The 18,620-nt window shown below is 37.7% G+C and overlaps 1 protein-coding gene across 1 annotated transcript in view; it reads left to right on the top strand.

Moving 5' to 3' along the window:
- The window catches only part of ARFGEF1 (ADP ribosylation factor guanine nucleotide exchange factor 1), a 101,075-nt gene that overhangs the window by 34,071 nt on the left and 48,384 nt on the right, over positions 1 to 18,620 (top strand). The window contains exons 3-8 of the mRNA XM_050890783.1: positions 2,788 to 2,944; positions 4,026 to 4,172; positions 14,577 to 14,756; positions 16,752 to 17,025; positions 17,578 to 17,691; positions 18,336 to 18,508. Coding sequence (XP_050746740.1) covers positions 2,788 to 2,944; positions 4,026 to 4,172; positions 14,577 to 14,756; positions 16,752 to 17,025; positions 17,578 to 17,691; positions 18,336 to 18,508 — 1,045 coding nt within the window. The remainder of the gene's footprint in view (positions 1 to 2,787; positions 2,945 to 4,025; positions 4,173 to 14,576; positions 14,757 to 16,751; positions 17,026 to 17,577; positions 17,692 to 18,335; positions 18,509 to 18,620) is intronic.

Below are 18,620 nucleotides of genomic sequence, written 5' to 3' on the forward strand. Positions count from 1 at the left end.
CCTATTAATATCTGAAGTCATGATTTTTTGGGTATAATGTGTATGTCTTACCTGCCTATGTACGTTTTCTAAATAGATTTTGATTTCTTCAGTGCTGTCTTTATTTTGACAGTAGCCTTTTGCTGCTATGAAGGCATTGCTGCACTTGGAAACTGTGAATGGATTTGCCCTGTTTCACTGTAGAGTCAAATTTTTTAGATGCAGTAGAAAATACTGTTTTTCTAGGCCTTAGAATAGAGAAACCTCTTAGTTTATCGAATTATTTTCAGCTTCTTATTTCTGTAATTGAGATTTTAATATCCTAACAGGGGACTTCTAATGATAATTCTCTAAATTTTTCCAGTTCAAGGAAACTGATCTCACAGTTAACCTGGAAAGCATTGAAAAATAGATCATTTCCACCTCCCAGATATTTTGCATGGAAAATTGCTTCTTTTGCTTTGTTGTTTGTTTGTTTGTTTGTTTTTTTAAACAGAACTGGTGTTTGGTAGTGGGGCGGAGGGGAATGGAATAGAAAAGGACAAGCTGATTTATGTAACCATTACACAGCAAATGCTGCCAAAATAATTTTAAAAATTCATTGTTTGATACATACCTTAGCCTGTTTCTATGGCTGATACGTAAATATCAGCATATTTCATAATTCTCATGCTTGGTAGATCCCTTGGTGGGAGAAAGTTCTGTTGGGGACAGTTTCTGGTTTCACAGCTTGCTGGAAAAAAACAGCTGAAGTAATTTCTTCGCTGACATTAAGAAGAAAAGGCCTTTTGGGTTTCTCTTCTCTCCTCTCCCTGCTATCCCCTTCCCTTCCGTCATCAGCAAGGTGATGAGCTTATCGAGTTATCTTTCCAGAGACAAATGGAACATCATCTTCCATATTTATTATTTTGGGCATTTTTTTAATAGCTTTCAATTAAAAGAAGCTTCAGGCTTCTGCAGTTGCTTGCTGTGGCATGGGTTCTTCATTTTTGGAATCTCACCATGGCCTGCTCCTTGTTTCTGAAAAATTCTGATTTTATTTCCAGAGTGCTCTTTTAACCTAATTTTAATGGTTTCAATAGACATAATCACTAGATGAAGAACAGTCTTGTCACAAGACATGAGCAAGAGATTACCACCCTTCCATTCCTCAGAGAAAAGCTTTTATAGGAATTTCAGAGAGGTTTAAGAACGTAGAAGAATCATGTACTTCCTCTGCAACTTACCTGATTTGGGTTTTGTCCAAAAGAGCTCTGTTTCCAGCAAAACAATATTGGGCAATAAATAAAGTTATGCATCCAACAGAAAAACAAACCTCTGCTCTTCTTCAGGAAAAAAATATGTAGAGATAAATCCTTAGACCTTCAAAAGAGAAGTTATTTAGTAGAAAGTAGAATCTTAACACTAATTATTCACTATTAAGACTTAGAATTTAGGTGTCCTTTTTAAGCAGCCTCAACAAGGAGGGCTGTTTGAATGTGGTACCAAACATCTTCTCAAGGACAATCCAGCTTGTTCCTTGAAAAGCTGAAATTAATGATTTATCATATTGGTTAGTTTAAGGCCCTCTCCATGATGCGTACGACTGCATTCATTCTTTGCATTTATAATAAACTCTTAGCAGTTCATTCTTCTACTTCAGCAACATGAAAAATGTATATTTTCTACCATCTGCATTCCTTAAAGCATCTGATTTAATTTGCAACCAATGCATAGGGCCTGGATTTGAAATTAGTTGTTCTGTAAAGATCTATTTGAATTACTGCAAGAATTTTTTAATCCTTCACTACAGAATATGAAGTTATGCTCCTGTGTAAGACAGTGTAGTTTACCTTTTGTGTAAAGATACTTATGTGTGCACAAAAATGGTCAGGAATGCTTTATATAAAGGTGATGAGCTATTCTGTGAAACGAAAAATCTGAACATCTTGCTTTGAGTCAAAGGCAAACTGCATTGATGCGTACAAATTAGTGGAAAATTACCCATTCTTAATTGTCCTTTTTAGCTAAGTATTAATGAGCATGCCCTTTCTAAAGGTGCTGTAAGCAATAAGACTTCAACAGCTAATAATTTTCTCAAATTTTGTACAGTTACTCATTTCAGATACATTGCCCAAGTGAGATACATTGGTAACCACTGAACTCTTAAATTCTGTGGTGTCATCTGAAGCACAGATAGAGCAAAGTTTTGGGGTTTTTGTTTGTTGCTGGGGGGGGTGGGGGTGGGGGGTTGTTTGTTTTTTCCCTGAGTATGTCCAGGATTGAAGTTCAAGTATGATTTCATCTCCAAAATAGATGTACTTTCTCTAAAGTACTGAACCAAACTGATGTCATACAGTAGCTGAGTAGTTCTTAACTTCCAGGGTCATTAAAATTTTTGGCAAGTTGTATTGTTATCTGTTCTAATAGTAACAGACTAGACTTCTCTCAGAGTTATCATTTAATCTGGAAATGACACTGAATAGGTTTCCCTTCTTCCCCTCTGCCTTCACCAACCGAGTAAGGGGAGTCTTTTTCTTTTTTCTGTTTTCAGAGGAAACAAGTCTTTATGCCTTCAAACCAGCAGGGACTGCTGAATATCCACTTAGTGTGCAAAAGGGTCAATTTGCCTGATCCATAAAGGAGACAGATGAAGTATAAAAGCCATTAAAAATATTTATATGACCATATTACTGTTGTATTAACTTCATAGAAGTTACTCTTTCCTAATGTTAATTTTCTTGATATTTTATTTCATTCATAAACATTGTGGTGGTGAGAAGTATTTGTGTGGTCACTTAAGCATTCTAATACAATGATTCTGTTTAGTCCCCCTCATGGAGAAGCAAAGCCTGGTTCAAGCACTCTTCCACCTGTGAAATCAAAGACAAGCTTCATTGAAGCGGACAAATACTTCCTACCATTTGAATTGGCGTGCCAGTCGAAGTGCCCCAGGATTGTCAGTACATCTCTAGATTGTTTACAGGTCTGTATGAAGATGAGCTTTAACTGTCAACTATAAAATTCTGTTGCTTTGGAGGGGAGGTACAGTTGTATGTAAAAAATAATGTCATTGTTTTTCTATTATTTTACTTTATTGCACACACAACCAAATTGAATATATTTCTCACAAAAGGTGAATGTATGTCGTATTTATTATGTAGTGCATGTGTGTGTTTATTTGTGTATATATGTATTACCACAGTTACATGTTTGGATCAGTTTTATTATGTTAGTGTACAACTACCTATTTTCATGTGTATATCTATGTGTTGAACTAACACAGCAGGTATAGCATTATGAAATTCATTTTATGCTATTTATAATAGCAGTAAAATATTTTCAATTTGAGATGTCTAGCCTCTCAAAACTCAGAGGCTCCTGTAATGTTTTCAAAACAAATTCTGCAACATGGAATTTAGCCATTTGCTTCTCCTGAGTAGCCCAGCAGTGAACTCGATTCATATATTTACATTCACAGGCACATGCATGCCTGGCGTGCTGTCGCGCTATGATGCCTTCCTACTCTGTGTATTTTTAAGTAGGTGGGCCATGGAGTTTTACAAGTACTCTCATGCCTGAAGTGTTCGGAGGAGGCTTTTGTTAATTTTGTAATAAATTCCATTTCAAAGTATTGAAGACCTAGGGAGAGAAGAGGGTAATAGAACACTTAAAAACAGAAGACTAGCTAGTAGCTTAAATAGAAAGCATTTGCAGCTGGTTTATCTGGTGTTAAAAACATTTGTGTGCTGACTACATATGAAGACTTTTGTGATGTGAGTTAGTTTGTAGAATCCTGTTTGTTTTAAGACCTCGTTAATTGATGAACAAGAGCTTTAATGTTAAGCTTGCTGACAAACTTTGTATTGCAGTTGTTGAGTGAAAATCAAATAAATCTGGAGGACATTTAAAAAAAAAGTCCTTGATGTTTTATGAGACTGAGGGTAAAATGTACTGTTTTAATTATTCTGTGCAAGTTAGAGCTATCAAGTGAATTTATTTATTATAACGAAAAGCTGACTTATTTTTTAAGCTCTTATTTATGTGGGTTTTTTTCTTCTCTCCAGAAACTTATAGCATATGGGCACTTGACAGGGAATGCTCCAGACAGTACAGCTCCAGGCAAAAAATTAATTGATAGAATTATTGAGACAATATGTGGCTGTTTTCAAGGCCCTCAAACAGACGAAGGGGTTCAGCTACAAATAATAAAGGTAATACAATTAATACTTCCAGTATTTATAGTGATGACAGCAGGAAGACATTCATGGCCTCAGAGTTCAAAACCAGAAGTGTTTAATTTGTAAATGTAATGGTAATTTTAAAATATTTTCTTGATCCTGTTTGTTTGAGATGGAAACTCCCTATCTTATGCTCCTTTCCCTACTGTCTCCCTTTGCATTTTGGGTGAATTCATGGTTGTGACCTGAAGTCTTATGCACAGACCACTGGGTGAAATTTCATTTACAGCAGACCTGTGGAGCTCTCTAATTGTGAGGAATTACAATCAAATAATCCTGCACTCCCAGGGAGGAAGATGGTAATTAAGCAGCAGATTTTTAAATCCATTTTGGAATTGTTTTATGAAATGCAATTAGACCTGACAGTCAGGTATTACCATGGTAGCTTTGTGCTGCTGTGTCATAGGCTTTTGCTTGAAGCAGGTCTAGGGTTTCTTTCCATAGCTTATATAAAAGTTGCCTGTGGAGTTTGTACAAATAAGTGTTTCTGGGGAACCTTAGCTGTTTTCTGATTGCACCCATTAATTATGGGTATTTATTACAGGAAATTATTATGCCAACTAATAGAAGTTAGCCACCTAGTGGAAATACGATACCCTACTCCTGTAACAGCAGTCTTTGAATGGTTGTGGTGATGAGCAGTAGTGAAGAATACAATTAAAGTTAGTTATGAGGAATGGAGTGGTTGTTACCTTGTATTCTTGTGTATATGTATCCTGAGGTGTTAACATTTCTTGCAGATTGTATTTACTTGTTTTACTGCAAAGAATGTGGTTTGTTGTGCTCCTTTTCATAGCGCAAATCTTCCTTTTTCTTGACACTCCACTTCTCCGGCAGATAGTTGTTACAAATGTTGGTTTATGCTGCCGTTTTCTAGATTTGTTGTGTTGTTTTGCCCAAGCATTTAAGACATTTTTCATCTTGCAAAGGGAAGTTTTTGTTGATTTAAACTTTCAGTGGCTGAAACCGTTGTATCTCCCTCTCACTGTAGTACCTTCTCTCTGAATGCTTTCTTATTCCGGTCCTCCCCGCCTGGTGGGGGTTTTCTGTGAGCTGATATTCCTTCTGTCCAAGAAAATAGTTGAGAAAGCAACTTCTTCAACAATTGTAAAATGCATGAAGTGTGTAAATTCATTTAGTGCCTTAATTTTTTGGCTGTTTAGACTTAGCTAATGGTCATGTTGGAATGCTTGGGAAAGTGGAGAGTACTGTTTTGGCTTTGACTCCATGTTCGTCCAGTACACTGGACACTATAAAAAGCATCAAAATTAGAAATAACCTTAGCAAAGACCAGAACTTTGACTTGCTTTGGGGGAATAATGAACCTGCTAAGTCAGTCGTATTCTCTTAGGCTTCATACCTCTTCAGTTCTGGGCTGAGTGTGGACCCCACTTCTCCAGTATGATTTGAAGGATGGATCATGTGTCCTTTCAGACTCTTCTGTGGTCCTGGTGATTAGTATGTTCTCTGAAGAATTTTAATTCCATCGGGGAGATAGAAGGCAGGGGACCTGGGTCTCCTGCTTTCTGTGCTGGCACTCCCAGGCTATTATTCACAACATGAGCAGTGCTCCCGCAGGGCAGCTGCATCACCAACACCACAGTAAAATCTGAGAACCTTGATCACTCAGACACCTTCCTCCCTGGAGGGTTATCTCGGTTCTGCATGCTGAATGGAAGGCCCTTACATAGCATGCTGCCCTCAGTCTAAGGTCTGGGAGCCAGCATTGGGTAAGAGTTCGCACGCTGTGCTGCTTGCTAGTTACAGTGTTACAGTGGTGGAGTCGTCTTAAGCAGGTTCCCAACAACCAGAGCCACTTAGGTGTTCTGAAAATACCTTTCTGCTGACTATCAAGGAGATAATCTTGCTGAGACTGAGGAGTGTAATTTGTCTCTTTTGAGGTATCTAAGCTGAGAGGTATGTCTGGCGGTAGTTTTGACAGTGGCCAGTTTAACTTTTCTGCCCCTATTTCTGCTTGCATGTTCTCATTTCTGTAATCCCCTCATTCTTCATCTGCAGACTCCGTGATCAACCAGATTGGGAAATTGGCCTTTTCCTTCCTTCCTCTTGTAGTTTAGTTTGATTTGGTGTAATTTTGATGGGAAGCCATGCAAATTCTTTTTCAGTTGTTATGGTGGGGATTGCTGGAGCAGAAAAAAAGCAAGTAATTAGGCTACTGCTGCCATTGAAAATTGTTTATTCAAATTATGTTTGAAACAGCCTCCCTTGATTGAACCTTTTTGCCTTCAGGCTTGCTCTGCTAGGGCTACTGTGGCATTTGTGGTGTGTGTGTGCAAACTTCCTGTTGACACCTGCAGAGGTTTTAGTTGAAGTTCTGTTTACATTTCTGTCTGGCCTTTTTGCTCCTGAAGAACTACAGTTATGACAAAAATTATATTAAAATTTTTTTTAAATCTATAAAGAAAGAATAGGGATGAGGAAGAAGAATGGGACATGAGATCAACTGTTTATCCTCATCTGTGTTTTCTTTCCTTGGTCTGTTGTATATTAAGTATTTGTTATTATCTAGATACTTTTACAGCTTGACTTGCTCATGTTTGGCAAAGAAAAATTTGTGTGTGTGCTTGATAGCTGTAGTTTGAAAAGTTGAATGTTATTTTAGTGACCGCTTTCGGAGTCTTCCATGTGCAATAGACTGTTCATAAGGTCAACTCCTATATGTGTCTTTTCACAACTAGTCACGCTGTCAGTATGACTGGTGTCCATGGAGGAAGGAAAGTTGAATCAAACATTGCTTGCACAAGTCGCCTTTTGAAACTAACTAAAAACAGAGAACAACTCATTGTTGGATTACAGAATGGGAAGATTGTAAAAGCTAACTAATTCTGAGGAATAAGGAGAATGATGATAGGTTTGAAAGAATTTTAACAAAACTTCTGTGAAAACAGATTCCAAATCGAGAAGATCCTTAGAAAAAACTTCTTCAGTTCCATATCAGATTGTGTTTCAGTAGTTTGAAATGCTAAGTAACTTAATCATCTACAATATCATGTAGTAGTGTGGTTATTTTTTCCTATAAAAAGACTGTAGAAAGTTTAATTCCTCCTGCTGAGATTAAAAGGAGCTGTGGATTATGGAATGATTTAAGAATCAAAATAATGTTGTAGGAGGTTTTATTTCTGAATCTTTGTATTTTGAGGCTTTCTTCTTAAGTTAATGGCTAGGACTGCTTACTTAACCTGAAAATGCTGTCCTGTCAGTTTGCAATTTTATTTTTCAGAGAAGGATTACGTTTTCAGAGTTGGATATGAAATACTCCTGTTTTGCAAAATACGTATCCGTTTAATTCCATATTAGATTCTAGTTCACTTTTAACACCTAACTTCCCAGTGATAAAACTAAATAAAACTTTATATTCTTATATAATTTATATTCTTTATATTATCTTCCATAGGAGAAACTGGAACATAGTTCTATTCTTCCTGCAGTCTCCACAGTCATAATCCTTCAGTGTGTTTCAGGGCTGGTAACTGACCACTTGCTTGTGAATATGGATTATTTTTTCTTAAAATTGATGTTAAGTAGAAGAAAATACTAGTTTTAATCAAATATGAAGTGTTAATTAATGATCCATTATTACTGAAATCTGGTGTAGAATCTAGGATATGACACTGTTGATTTAAATCACTGTCTTGACTGTGAAAGCATGCTGGAAGCAAACACTGTATTTTTCTATTTTTCATACCCTTACAGTGTATTTCCATAGGTCTTCAAAGTTGGTAAACTAAGTTAGGTAAATGTAGGTCTTATAAAGCTATGGTAAATGTATAACATGAATTACTAAATAATTTGGAAATGGTAAAAAGCAGGAGATAATCTTATCACCAGCTCACAAAGAAAATGTCACTTGGAGATCTATATTACTGCATTCTGTATGATTTTTTTAGTGTCACCCATATTGAAAAATGATTTATCTGTGAAGGTTATTTGATGTATTTATTGCTTTGTGGTTTAAGGACTTAAGTCTCCTGTGTTCTTCCAAAAGTCAGTCCATAGTAACACGTTATTTCGTGGCAAGTTAATGTTTGGACTTCAAGCTTACTTTTAAAAAAAATTTTATTATTAAAAATAACCCTGTAGCCCTTCTCAAAGAAAATGGAATTATGTGGTTCCAGTAGCTAATACACTAGAGAGAGGGGTTAGGGCCACTGTGTTTTATGGGCTGTCTCAAGTACTCGAGACTTCCCAGGCAACTGAATTATGAGTATTTTACCCAAGTAAGCCTGTGCTGATCAGATGATGGCTGTACTGTGTCATAAATCTTCCAAAGATAAGATGATCAGAGTTGGCTGAGAGGAAGAAAAGAATGACCCTGAGTTGAAAACTGGGCTTCCTAGCAAGTCTTTATGTACGTGCATCTGCCTCTTGTGTGTTCTTAAATTGTTCTCCTGGTTGTAGTTACTTTCTTTCACCGTAACCATTCTGTTCTTGCAGAATATTCAGTGTGAGAGGAATGAAAAGTTTACGGTTACAGATGGGTGCTGGATGTTTTTCGTAGAGAATTAATGTTAGTTTACTTTTTAAGCTACATTCATTTTGCCTCACAAATTGCGATGCTTCCTGTACTGTTCTAATACACTCATTTTACACAACAGGAAATTCACTAAATAGGCAAACATGCCTCAGGCTAAAAGAAAAAATACTATGGGTGTCATACAAAGGTATGATAATCTGTAACTCAAGAAATGATCCTGAAGATTTTTCTCCTTTCCCAAACCCATCTGATGGTTATTTATAAAAATGAATATGCTTTATTTATAGTAACTAGGTAGAGGCACAGAACAATAGGGTGTTTCTCAAATACAGAACAATAGGTGTGAAAGACTGGAAGGAAAGCTTAAGGAAACAACCTCACAGTCAGGATGATAGCCATTAATTTCAGGACAAGGAAGGCTTGATGGCTGTTGGTATTTTTGCAGACTTTGTGACAAAGAAAGCTTTTGTGGAAGGACCTGAAGTGTAATGAGGTAGTGCTAACAATGTTTTTACAAAGGTTTCCTTCCGTGCCTAAAGAACAGCACAGGGGAGGAGTACAGTAAAGTAGACTTTTTTTTTTTTTTTTTAAATCAACTCTCCTAAGCTCACACGGAAGATATTGGATGAAAACAGATGAGCTAAGTGTGACCAGAAGGAGTGGGAACTCAGCTGCAAAAAGCCTTGAGCAGCAAATCTTTACCATGATAGAAAAGCGCAACCTAATGCGTTGACTCCATAGTCAGCAGAGCCACTGCAGTAGCTTGCTGTTCTGACCTCTGCAGAGAGGCATTTTTCTGTCCTGGCTTTGCTCCCTCCCAGACATTGTCCTACCCCATCCCTTGTCCCGGCAGGCATTTAATACTCTGAATCAACTAAAGCCACTTTTAAAACAAACAAACAAACAAAAACCCCAAAGCAAACACCAGAAAAGCACCTGTGGGATTTTTTTGTTGTTTTGTTTTTAATTGTATTAATGTGTTGCCATTAAAATAGCACAGGTGGCTTCATGCCCCAGACCTGTTGCAAAGTAAGCAGTAAGAGTGTATGGCTGGGAGGAAGGCAGAGCTTTTGTTGTTCCACCTCTCAAGGACGTGCTTTGCTGTGTAGCAGTTTGAGATTTTGTGTAATCCTGCTTAACTGGGGACTGTTGCTGAGGAGGTTTGTCTTCTACTCATGTGTCTCCCCTCTCTTCCTCCTTGCATTGGACCTAGTAGCTGTTTGGCCACAGAGTAAGGTTGGGGAGTAATCTGACAAAAACTGATAAAATGAGAAAGGGAAGGATTAGTTTTCTAACATCTGAGTTGACAAGGATTTCAGAGGAGCAGGACTGCCGCTCCTGATCGTAACCTGTGGTTTCTCAGGGTTAGCTGTCATGCCAGTTGTGGTAATGATGTACTCTTTTATGATACAGAATGAGGTGATGTTGTTTGGGTCATGCCGTCAAATGAAGCCCTAAATGGAAGCAGGCAAGAGGGAAGGATGTTGTCAGAAAGTAATTGTAAAATACTTCCTGTCTCATGTTCATTCTCATATTTCTGCTAGATTGTGATAGTAGAGGAAGAGAAATGGCATTGAGACATGAAGTAAGCATGACTAATAGCCTGAGGATGGCTCTAAATTGGAAGGAATATGAAATATATTAGCAAAAGATCAAAGTTAAAAATACTTATCAGTTTGCAAACGTGTATAGTAGTCATTAGGGTTCGTTGTCTCTAGTGCCTGAGAAGGAAAGAAACCCAAAGAAGTGACTGTCGGGACCTCTGTAGCAAAGTTGAACTCTTTTTAATAGTTAGATATCTGCAAGGAGGTGCCCTGCTGGAAAGACTAATTTCTCAGTCTGCATGGAAGATGTAGTTATTCAGTGAATTTGGATTAATATGTTGAGGAAGTATGTCTCTGCGTGTGTAAACATTTCTTTGCCTCCACACCCCCTGTCAGGTGGTGTGAAAAGAACCAAGCTCTAGTCATAACAAGCATACTGAAGAAACTTAGGAAATTCAGGCTCTTAAGCCAATTAAAACAAAAGAGCACATAATCCATCTGTAGCCTTGTCACCTTTTTCTACTAGCAGGCATTGTCTCCTATTATTAGAAGCTAGGGAAAAAAACCCATAAGACTTTACTGAACTGAGATGGAAGTTAAAATTGGACTTTCAAATTCTTAATCACCCGAATTTAACAAGGAGACAGAAAGTGACACAAAGGAGTAACTTTGTGAATGACATAGCTAGAACAAAAGAGATCAAGGCTTGATCACCTGCCCCCCTGCACCTTTTTGTTTGTGTCCTAAATGCTATGCAGCAAGAGACCTTGTCTTCCAAGTGAGAAATTGTAGGTGGTTCTTAAACTGACGTATTGTAAGTGTGTGTGTCTCAGTGTTATCTTTTGGAACTGGGTGAAGGAAATCTTCACTAAATCTAAATACTTACTGTATTGCGGCCAGACAGTAGTGCTTTGGAAAAAATGGCTGTCTATTTATGCCTGGGCTCCACTTGTTTGCCTTGTTTTCAAGAGTTACTGATTTTATTTTTTTTTAAACTAGCATGGACAAAGGTCTTCGAGGTTAATTCTGTTACAGAGTTATTAGTGAAAGATTAAGGGAGCTTTCTGTTTTGGCCTTTCAGGACTTTGATGCACAAAACTTGAAAAAGTAGAATACTAAAATACGTACAGGTGTGCAGCCTTTCCAGCCAGATTGGAGAGTGCAGAATCTAATCACTGGGAGTTACCTGCCTTCAGGGTGATCGCATTTGCTCCTGAAACATGTAGGAAAGAGTTGGAGAAGTCAGCAGAGCTGTGATTGATATGAGTAGCTTTGGGGATAAATTTTGGCGTGCAAGAGTACGGTGGTGTAGGGGTTGTAGCTATGTTACCTGATCAGAAGAAATCTGCAACTCTAATTAATGGGGTTCAGCGTGTTTTAACTCAGTATCCTGCAAGTCTCACAAACCCGCCAGGAATTCCTAGCAGTAAGGTAGAGGTGGAACAGTACAACACTTAATGAAAGATAAGTGAAAATATGACACACAGAATCGTGTGTGTAGGCCAGCGTAGAAGGTGTTTGTATTAAAAACAAAGGGGAGAGGGGAAGGGACAGGTGGTGAATGGTTTAAATGTATAAGTAGGTTTTGGTGGCAAACTCATTGATATAGAGATCATAGAATAGAATCATAGAATGGTTTGGGTTGGAAGGGACCTTTAAAGGTCATCTAGTTCAACCCCCCTGCAGTGAGCAGGGACATCTTCAGCTAGATCAGGTTGCTCAGAGCCCCGTCCAACCTGACCTTGAATGTTTCCAGGGATGGGGCATATACAGCCTCTCTAGGCAACCTGTTCCAGTGTTTCACCACACTCATCGTAAAAAATTTCTTCCTTGTATCTGGTCTGAATCTAACCTCTTTTAGTTTAAAACCACTACCCCTTGTCTTATCGCAACAGGCCCTACTAAAAAGTTTTTCCCCATCTTTCTTATAAGCCTCCTTTCAGTATTGAAAGGCCGCAATAAGGTGTCCCTGGAGCCTTCTGTTCTCCGGACTAAACAACGCCAACTCTCTCAGCCTTTCCTCATAGAAGAGGTGTTCCACCCCTCTGATCATTTTTGCGGCCCTCTTCTGGACCTGCTCCAGCAGGTCCATGTCTGTCTTGTGCTGGGGACCCCAAAGCTGGACACAGTACTCCAGGTGGAGTCTCACCAGAGCAGAGTAGAGGGGGAGAATCACCTCCCTCAGCCTGCTGGCCACGCTTCTTTTTATGCAGCCCAGGATATGGTTGGCTTTCTGGGCTGCAAGCGCACACTGCCGGCTCGTGTCCAGCTTTTCATCCACTAGTACCCCAAGTCCTTCTCCGCAGGGCTGCTCTCAATCCCTTCATTCCCCCAGCCTGTGTTGATACTGTGGGTTGCCCTAACCCAGGTGCAGGACCTTGCACTTGGCCTTTTTGAATCTCATGAGGTTTGTATGGGCCCACTTCTCGAGCTTGTTGGGGTCCCTCTGGATGGCATCCCATCCCTCAGGCATGTCAACCGCACCACTCAGCTTGGTGTCATCTGCAAATTTGCTGAGGGTGCACTTGATCCCACTGTCTATGTCATTAATGAAGATATTAAACGGTACTGGTCCCAATGTGGACCCCTGAGGGACACTACTTGTCACTGATCTCCATCCAGGTAAGGCACTGGTTTTTGTTACAGTTTTTATGTGTCCTCTTCCCTGAATGAGGTTTCCATTAGCAGAAGCAGAGTATTGATAAGTTCTATGGAGGTATTGAATTGTTGCACGGAGAGGGTAAGAATTAAGGATTGGTGGTATGAATTTCAACTTAGCACTTCTTGGTTTTTAGAAGGCCGGTGACATGTAAACTGAATTTTGGGAGGGAAAAAAAGAACAGTACCAGTGCTCGGAGACTTAAGTTCCTTTAACAGAGCCATTGTCTACAGTTTGCCTGCCTCTGTGATTTCTTTTCTTCAGTTGGTTGGGTGTTTTTTGAATATTTTTTTCTTTTGATTTTTTGATAAAAGAAGACTTCTAGTGGGCATTTAGGCAGTACTACTTTGTAGATTGTAGCGTGAGATGCTGTTTAGTCGTCATGCAGATAAGAATGTATACTCTCCAGTAAGAAATGTAAGTACAGTTATCCATATATGTACCTCCCTGTGTCCACTGATGAGAGAACTGAGGCACCACAGGTAGAGCAAGAAGGGACTGTAAGTGGACTGCTTATCTAGGAGTAGAATTCAGGTCTCTTCAGCAGCAGCTCAGTGAGGTGGGTCTTTGATTTTCTTTTTCCTGTTAAGCTGTACAGTGATTTTTAAAGGGTTTGAGTGAGCAATGGATACTCTTTGTTCACTTGTTGGTGCCATGTGTGGATGGAAGGGCTGACAATGTCAGTAAGAGAAATGAGGCATGGTTTGATGAGTAAATTATACAACACTTAACTTTTGTTTTTAACTGTGATAAACTTACAAAACTATGAGCTTTCTAGTGTTTCCAGTTCTTTCTTACTTACCCTAAACGTCCCATTAAATCATTAACTCTGTCAAAGTCTTTAATGCATAAAATTCCCTGATTTCTTCTACTGGAGTACAATGACCAGTATAAACATGTTTGTTCTATTGTGGACCAAGCTCTTCCCCTTTCCTTCCACTTTCCAACACGCACCTCTGACAATGTCTTCACACCCTGTCCTCAGCTTTCATCTGCCTCTATTTCTGCTCTTTAATCCAGCCTGCCTCTACCTCACATAAAGGTAATGTGTTCCTTACTTCTGTGTTACCTGATCTTTTAGAGGCTTATTTGCGTATTTTTTTTTTTTTTTTAAAAAAAGAGAAGCAGATACTAACTCAAATGGAAAGAAAGAAGTGAATTTCTACAGAGAGGGCAACACAATATTTTAGCATCTACCCAAAGAGAGTGTTTAGAAAGGGTAGTTGTCCCACTTATAACTGCCTAATCTCATACTCAGTCTTTGTTCTTCACATTTACATTTATTTGTAAAACAACTTTTGGACCCTTTGGATTGCTTTCCAGATTTTAACAGGTAGTCTGTTGTACATGTTTTGTGTCTAGAAAATTCTAGGATGACTTTTATTAACTACCTGTCTGATAACTCCATTGGTTACTTCTTGCTGTTATATGCCATGAAACATGTATTTCCTAGATATGTTGATTAAAAACACTCTGAATTTAATGTCACTGGTATGTATGATGTTCTGATATGGCCACAAGAGTACATGGGAAAACTTAATTAAACTGCATTTCAAGATATGTACTTAGTTATATTTTAAAAGTAATCCAATTTTGATATTTATTCATTTGCAAACTATTTGATTGACAAGAAAAGTTTTGACTGGAAAATATATATATATGTGTGTTTGTTTATTTAGGCTTTGCTAACTGCAGTAACATCTCAACACATAGAAATCCACGAAGGAACAGTGCTACAGGCTGTAAGAACATGTTACAATATCTATCTAGCAAGCAAAAATCTCATAAATCAAACCACAGCCAAGGCTACTCTAACACAAATGCTGAATGTCATTTTTGCACGTATGGAAAATCAAGCAGTGAGTATCTCGGTATCTTCATATAGAAACTAGCTCTTAAAAGCAAACCAGCTTGAGGGATTTGTTTTGTCATTATTAAAGCTTGTTGGCTTTCCTAATGTAGGTACTTTTGAGGAAAAAAAAAAAAAAGAATCTGGTATCTTACATTGTTCTTTTTGTGTTTTGCACTCTGAAATAGGTGTGAAATGTGTTTTTTGGGGGGTGGTGTATAGGATTTAAACTTCTCGTAGTGGTCCTCTGTATTTAATGGATGTATTCAACTTCAGTTTCTATTGTCAGGCTGTGAAGAGATGCCACTCTACCTGCATAAGAGTGCATATGGAGTACATTAGTGTTAGTGAAATGTTCCAATGTTGTTGTGATGATAAACACCAAAGAAGTAATCCATGATTAAAACAAAACAAAAACCCCAAAAAACCAAACAAAAAAACTTTCCAGTCATGTAATCATTTACATTTTGTAACATTTTGATGTGTAGTAGTGACTAACAGATACTTATATGTCACTGAAATTGCTATTGTGAGTTGTCAGCAGGGACCCCAGCATATGCCCTGTGCCTTCTACTGCTGATAATAAAGATCAATAAGGCAAAGTAATTGTCCTAATTCCTATTAAAAACAAAACAAAACACCCAAACCCCAAGCAAACAAAAAAGCTGATGCCCAGATTTGAGAACTGGTTGAATTCCTAGCTACTTCTAGAAGTAATTCTGCTGTATTATTACAAACTATAAGTTTTCTCTAAGAATACGTAGTACTTACTTTCCTCTCAGAAGCAACTGCATATTGGTATGTGGTACCATCACAGTCAAAGATTTGTGAGACATTATATTTATGATAAGTCATGGCAAAAGCTGTGCAGTACCTGAGTGCTTTGAGAAATCCATGCAGTTACTGACCTTTTAAGCAACTTAATATAGAAGAGGGTTATTATTATTATTATTCTACAATGGAAGTCTTCATTTTTGCCAGACTATAAGTCTGTTTTTATGCAAGTTGATAAGCAGTTCTACTTGTTTTGCACAGTCAGGGCAGTTATTTTAATATGATAGCTAACAAATGCTAGAAGGAATTATTTGAGCTGTAATTTGAAAGGTAGTATCTACTCAGGGATCTATAGCACCCCAAAAGATGCAGCATAGAAAGCTCTAAGTGGAAGAGTAAAGGGCTGAGATCATAGTAGCCAAAATAACAGTATAAAAAGTTACAAAACTTTTGGTAAACACAGGGATAGAAAGCCAGTCCTTACAGCTTTGCTTCAAAGGACACCCTGCATTGGTTGGCTTTAATGACTGTTGTCTTAATCCATTAGACAAGTTACAGAAATTCTTCCCTTTCCGGGGATTCCAGATCAAGCAACCACAAAGCTAAAATAGTTTTTGTCTTACAATTTTAAGTATGATGAGTTCTTCCTCAGGATCTGTCTTCTGTAGTGTTTTGGAAGTGCTGCTCTTTTCAGTTTTAACTTTGTTTTTGTTGTTTTCCCTGGATGTTTAGTCAATTTCCTATAATTTTTTTTTTATTTTTAGTCTTTCCCTTAATACCATATGCTTGTAGGGTAACAGAAGACTTGTACGTTCTCCAATGTATTTCTCTTTGTGAGAGCTTTCAAAAAAGAAAAATCTGCCTTGATGTTTCTCCATGGTCCTTGTATATTGTCACATCTACTGGCTGAACTTCCTTACAGGGCAGGCAGACAACTCTTGGTCCTATACCATGTGTAGTTTAGTCATCCCTCTTGCACAGTGAAGGTATGGTTAAGTGTAATGTGCATAGTTGGGAAGCAGCCCTCTTGCAAAGGTTTATCCTGTGATAGTAAAATTATTTATAATAATACAAAGGATGCGTTTTCTTAAACTGTTACAGCTTTACGAAGGCACTGTGTAAGCAGAGACAATAGAGATTTCATGTTTATAAAATGATGTATACAACATGTATACAGCTCATTGTTTTGTTTTGATAGTGAAATTCTTGTGTGATTGCAATGTATTTGTAGCTGCAGGAAGCCAAACAGATGGAAAAGGAAAGACACAGACAGCAACACCATCTACAGCAGTCTCCAGTAAGCCATCATGAGCCTGAGTCACCTCAATTGAGACATATTCCAACACAGACTGATCAGCTGTCCAAAGAACACGAGAGGGAGCTTGACCACAGCACGAATGATGTGGACAAGAACCTTCAAGAAGATATAGAGGCAGAAAATGGATCTGATATTTCTAGTGCTGAAAACGAACAGACTGAAGCTGACCAAGCCACAGCAGCAGAAAGTAATCAGTGTGTATTTCTGTTTCATGGAGGGAGGGAAAAGGTCTGTAAAAAGAAAGGCTTGAGGATTGTCTTTTTTTCCCCTCTCCCAAATCTGGAGTCGGGCATATATTTTCAAATAGTTGACTAATGCAAAATGCCTGTTGTCCTTGTTACCACTGTTAAACTTTATCGTGAGTATCCTTTAGTCCTACACTCTGTTGTAGTCACTGTAGCAAATGTTCTTCTTTGCACCTATGTAGTATTGTGAAAATTTTTGAGAATAACATCTCAAAACCAGTAAGTTTTCAGTGTTTAATGTACGTGAAAATACAAAATAGATGTCTTTTGTTGGCATAGGCCTGTGGATTAATTACCAGTTCCAGGTTAAACACTGGAATACTTATGTTGTGCAAATACTGTTTTCAAAGCATCCAAACACAGCTTTTTTTAACGTATACTCTCCTATTAATCGATTTGTAATTGAATTTTAAAATATTAAATGCAAGTAAAATATCTCCTTAATTTCTGAGTTTCTTATTAATATTTGTTTGGGTTTGTTTTTCTTTTTAAAGATCTTTCTAAAGCTGATGGAGGAACATATGATGGTGAAAGCAATGAGTGTGAAGAGAAGGCGCAAGAAATTGTAGAAAGTATTGTGCAGGAAATGGTGAACATAGTAGTTGGAGGTATTAATATCTATTTAGTCAACAGCGACTGCAGTCTGAGTCTTGACATTAAGAATTATTTTAACACTTCTAAATATTTAACTAAAATATGTCATTATTTAAATAACACATGCTGAAGAAAACAGTTTCAGTTGTCTGACTTTAGCTGTGTATTATTTAACAGTAAAATGGACAAGATTTCATACATTAATTTACACTCTCTGTATTGGAGACTAACGTTCTTTTTAAAATACAAATTCTTGTTCCTTTTTTTTTTCTGTTTTGTTTCCACATAAGCTCTTCACAAATGGCCCTGTCTCTGTAGTAGCACTGTAGCACTACATTTTTCAATTTGTTGGAAAGTGTGTATCAGATCAGTGACTTCCCCCCCCCCCCCCCCCCAATACTTCTTGGAAACTTGGTAGAATGGTGAACCTGGCAATGTAAAGTTATAAGTAATTTTTTTACTGTAATTTTCATTAGTGGGAATTAAGAGTATTTGGAATTTTTTTAGTTATATAATGCCTTGTAAATTCTGCCTTAAGCTCCTCCTTATGATACTTTGCTTATGATTGTTTTAGTATTTAAACATTAGATTTAAAAGCTCTTTTTAATTTGCATTCTTATGTAACATTTGTTCATAATTTTTTCATCTTTTCTGATAGATGTGGAAGGGACTGCTGAAAGTGCAGGTGGTGATGGCACAATTGGTACATTAGAGGATGGCAGTGACAGTGAAAACATTCAGGCAAATGGAATTCCAGGGACTCCAATTTCTGTTGCTTATACACCATCTTTACCTGATGACAGATTATCTGTCTCTTCCAATGATACTCAGGTACAGACAGTTATAAATTAGGAAATACTGAAAAAAGTAATATATTTTAAGTGTTGCCCAACACTTGTGCAGAGAATGTTTAATATAATTCCATAAAATAAGTTACTCAGAT

The sequence above is a fragment of the Gymnogyps californianus genome, chromosome 2 (genome assembly GCF_018139145.2).
Source record: "Gymnogyps californianus isolate 813 chromosome 2, ASM1813914v2, whole genome shotgun sequence".
Classification (NCBI taxonomy): Eukaryota; Metazoa; Chordata; class Aves; order Accipitriformes; family Cathartidae; genus Gymnogyps; species Gymnogyps californianus.